At 33.4% G+C, this 4,379-nt stretch overlaps 1 protein-coding gene across 2 annotated transcripts; it reads left to right on the plus strand.

Moving 5' to 3' along the window:
* The first annotated feature begins 260 nt into the window (after nt 1–260).
* Nucleotides 261–3,837, plus strand: LOC114375032 (AP2-like ethylene-responsive transcription factor PLT2). Of its 2 annotated transcripts, none has more exons than XM_028332770.1 (10): nt 261–417; nt 524–708; nt 805–1,189; nt 1,298–1,380; nt 1,534–1,542; nt 1,661–1,749; nt 1,834–1,907; nt 2,254–2,304; nt 2,417–2,493; nt 2,826–3,837. In XM_028332770.1, the coding sequence occupies exons 2-10, from the start codon at nt 570–572 to the stop codon at nt 3,605–3,607; spliced, it is 1,689 nt and encodes a 562-aa protein (XP_028188571.1). In that variant the 5' UTR covers nt 261–417; nt 524–569; the 3' UTR covers nt 3,608–3,837. The 2 variants fall into 2 exon arrangements, with proteins under 2 accessions (XP_028188571.1, XP_028188572.1); XM_028332771.1 differs by having other exon boundaries at nt 281–417; nt 516–708.
* The last annotated feature ends 542 nt before the right edge of the window (nt 3,838–4,379 follow it).

Below are 4,379 nucleotides of genomic sequence, written 5' to 3' on the forward strand. Positions count from 1 at the left end.
GGTCAAAGACTGAAGGGATTTGAAGGATAATAGTTTAATAACACACTCGTGTCCCTAATAATATCTTACTTACATACATATTAATTATTTAATAATCATTGTAGGCAGATTTTAACTTTGTTTTTTAGTGTTGGAAACTGGTGGAAAGGAGTCAGAGTCTACAAAATCGACCTTAGCTAAAGGGGTGCAACAGTTACACATCATTTTTAACTATTTAGCTTTTTAAAACTATATTAATATACATAATAGTAGGACAGAGAACATGGAAGAAGGGAGAGGGGAAGCTCTTTAAATATTGTTAAAATGTTCCTTTGTTAGCCCTTTCTTCTCTCCCTTTGTCTCAAGTTTTGGAAGTTCAAAAGGGTGGGAGAGATACAAAGTGTTCATTGATTTAAACCCTTGCTAGAACCCTAATTGGTAAACCTATATCTGTTCTTTGGCTATCTTTTATTTTTCCCATCTTTAGTTTCTCTTTCAAATATTCATTCTCTATATCTTCAAATTTAATGTATTAGATACACAGGTGGTTTTTGATTTGGTGAAAGGTAAAGCAAGCAAATAAGGGCTCAATGAACAACAACTGGCTTTCGTTCCCTCTTTCTCCTACTCATTCTTCCTTACCAGCTCATGATCTTCAAGCAACTCAATATCATCAATTTTCTCTTGGGTTAGTGAACGAGAACATGGAAAACCCTTTCCAAAATCATGGTAACCTTCTCTCTCTTCCCCTTTTATTCCTGCTATTTTTATTTTTAATTTTCTTTTACCTATTTTGGTTGTTAAATTATTTAATTAATTCAACAGATTGGAGTCTTATTAACACTCATAGTAGCAGCGAAGTTCCAAAAGTTGCTGATTTTCTTGGAGTGAGCAAGTCTGAAAATGAGTCAGACCTTGCTGCCAGCTTGAACGAAATTCAGTCAAATGATTCAGATTATCTATTCACAAACAACAGTCTGGTGCCTATGCAAAACCCTGCGGTGGACACACCTAGCAATGAGTATCAAGAAAATGCTAATAGTAGTTTGCAATCATTGACATTGTCCATGGGAAGTGGTAAGGATTCAACATGCGAAACCAGTGGTGATAATAGCACAAACACTACTACTACTACTACTGTTGAAGCTGCACCTAGAAGAACATTGGATACATTCGGGCAGAGAACATCCATATATCGTGGAGTAACGCGGTTGGATTGTCATTCTATGCTTTCATTGAATCCGATTTATATTTTGTATTGTTTAATTTGTTGCTTTTGTTTTCGCTCTAATTCTGCATATTATATGAAAATATATAGACATAGATGGACTGGAAGGTATGAAGCTCACCTTTGGGATAATAGCTGTAGAAGGGAAGGGCAATCAAGAAAAGGACGCCAAGGTGATTAAACTTCAAATTAATTAATTACTTTTAGATTTTTATTCATCTTTTTCTTTGAAGTTGTTTAGGTAATATTATTAATTGGGAGTTTTATTAACACATTTTTCTTAAATGTTTTGCTTATGTACATATTTCTTCTCAACTTTCATTCAGTTTATTTGGGTAAGTGTTTCTATTTCAGTTTATTTTCCAACCCCTTTTCATTTCATATATGTTTCTGGAGATGTAAAATCAGATTAAAAACGTATATTGTTTCTTTTAATTTGTTTTGTAATTACAGGTGGATATGATAAAGAAGAAAAAGCAGCTAGGTCTTATGATTTAGCTGCACTGAAGTACTGGGGGACATCCACCACTACCAACTTTCCAGTAAGTTTATGACTGAAGTTTTTCAATACTTCTCAGACACTACTGGTTCAAAGGAAAGTTCATTGATTTCATTTTGTTTTACAGATTAGTAACTATGAGAAGGAATTGGATGAAATGAAACACATGACGCGACAAGAATTTGTTGCTGCCATTAGAAGGTGATTAATTACGAGATACATGCATAACGCAAATTAAATATACAAGTCAATAATATAAATAGTGCAATAATTGTTAAATTAAGTAGTGAATTTTATGATATTTAAACATTAAGGCTGCATTTGTATAGATTCTAATCTTTAACTAAATGTTATTTAATAAACTTTCATAACCAGAGAACTTAATTATTTATACACTTGAATATAATACTTTTTGAAATAAGTTGGAGCTTATTTTCATGAAACTTGATACTTGTTATAATAAGTTAAGATTATATACTATACACTTCAATAAGTTTTGTAGAACACTTCAAATGTTTGTTAAACATATTGCGGTAATAATTTGCAGGAAAAGCAGTGGTTTCTCCAGGGGTGCATCAATGTATCGTGGAGTTACAAGGTCTGAAAAATGGCATAACAATGCTTTCTTCTTTTTCTTCCTCTCATCACATGCATTCTGTTTTTTTCTTTCTACACTTTTTCTTAGCAAAATATTATTATTCTTTGATTAGGCATCACCAACACGGAAGATGGCAAGCAAGAATTGGCAGAGTTGCAGGAAACAAAGATCTTTACTTGGGAACTTTCAGTAAGCCACACATTTAACCCCTTGCAAAGAAAGTTACACTAAATAGAACTTCAAATTAACCATTTCCTATATGTAAAAAAAAAATATTTATTAATAGAACTTAACCTCTTAAATAGACTTTAATATATCGAATTATTAATCCTTGACTCGGATAATATTTTGAGATAAAAAGAAATTAAAAAAGAAAACAAACACAATAATTTTGATAACAATAATAATACATAAACATTCTTTTATTTTAAATATCTTACCAACATCTTCTATTTATTTTTTTCTCTCTTTCTTCTCATGTCAAAAACTCTATCTTGCCTGATTTATTATTCTCGTTGCAGGTACTGAAGAAGAGGCTGCTGAAGCATACGACATAGCTGCGATAAAGTTCAGAGGTCTCAACGCTGTCACAAACTTTGACATGAGCCGCTACGACGTGAAAGCCATCCTTGAAAGCAACACTCTCCCAATAGGAGGAGGAGCTGCAAAGCGTCTGAAAGAAGCTCAAGCTCTAGAATCTTCGAGAAAGCGCGAAGAGATGATTGCACTAGGATCATCCACATTCCAATATGGAACCACAAGCTCTAATTCTAGGCTACATGCTTACCCTCTAATGCAGCACCACCACCAGTTTGAACAACCTCAACCTCTGCTAACTTTGCAAAACCATGATATCAGTTCTCACTTCTCTCACCAGCAAGACCCTTTGCATCAGGGTTACATCCAAACGCAGCTTCAGTTGCACCAGCAGCAGAGTGGTGGTTCTTCTTCTTATAGCTTTCAGAATAATAATATAAATAATGCTCAGTTCTATAATGGTTATAATCTTCAGAACCACCCTGCATTGCTTCAGGGAATGATTAACATGGGGTCTTCATCTTCTTCATCTGTGTTGGAGAATAATAATAGTAACAATAATAATGTTGGTGGGTTTGTGGGAAGTGGGTTTGGTATGGCTTCTAATGCAACGTCGGGGAACACGGTGGGGACGGCGGAGGAGCTAGGGCTGGTGAAGGTGGACTATGACATGCCGACTGGTGGTTACGGTGGATGGTCGGCGGCGGCGGCGGCGGAGTCCATGCAGACGTCGAATAGTGGGGTGTTCACAATGTGGAATGACTGAGGGAAGGGAAGCTAGTTCTAGTAATGTATGGCACAACGTACGAGTTAGTTACCATACAATTTTGTTATGCTTTTTTCTTTTTTTTTTTGTTTTTGGGTTTTTTAATATTCTCGCAATTGGAAAAGAAAATAGGTGCTGATTTTCTGTGACTAAGGAAGTGAGCAAAGACCATATATCTATTTATATTTATGTCTCTTGTTATGGCGAATGTTTGTGAGACTTTTGCTTGATTTAGGTAAACTAATCAAACACTGACTTATATGTACTAATGTTTTATTTGTTTAGCATTGGATTACCTCCCAGTTCTATCACTTTTTAATAAAATAAAAAAAACTATATGAGAAATTAATATATGCATGCTATGATTAGATAAACATTAAGAGCTGGAAACTGATTTTCTCACAATTTTTTTCACAAATCTTATAATCGAAGAGACAAAAATTAAGATAATATGAGAGATGTGACATGCATAAATTCTAAAAAAATGTTAAAGAAAATTCTGATATAATTTATTATAAGTATGTTATCACTGTTAAATTAATATAAAAAAAGGTAGAGTTTGAGTTTCTTAAAAATATACATAAGCTACAATAGATATCTAGATTATGAGTTTATATCATTCAAGGTATTCTATTAAAAGAGTATATAATTAACTTAATATGATAAATGGAAAAGTAAGCTGAAGTGTGCATAATGTTCGTTAAGATTTTGATTTAGATTTTAGTATCAGCTAATCTTTTTATATATAAATTAATGCTAATAGCTTGTGCAT

This window comes from Glycine soja, chromosome 11 (assembly GCF_004193775.1).
Source record: "Glycine soja cultivar W05 chromosome 11, ASM419377v2, whole genome shotgun sequence".
In the NCBI taxonomy this organism is placed as follows: Eukaryota; Viridiplantae; Streptophyta; class Magnoliopsida; order Fabales; family Fabaceae; genus Glycine; species Glycine soja.

Bases quoted from the DNA above. Each gene is read 5' to 3' on its own strand.
- LOC114375032 (XM_028332770.1), top strand. From the start codon at position 570: ATGAACAACAACTGGCTTTCGTTCCCTCTTTCTCCTACTCATTCTTCC. The intron at 1,190-1,297 runs GTTGGATTGTCA...GAAAATATATAG, and splicing joins ATATATCGTGGAGTAACGCG to ACATAGATGGACTGGAAGGT. The intron at 2,494-2,825 runs GTAAGCCACACA...TTCTCGTTGCAG, and splicing joins TCTTTACTTGGGAACTTTCA to GTACTGAAGAAGAGGCTGCT.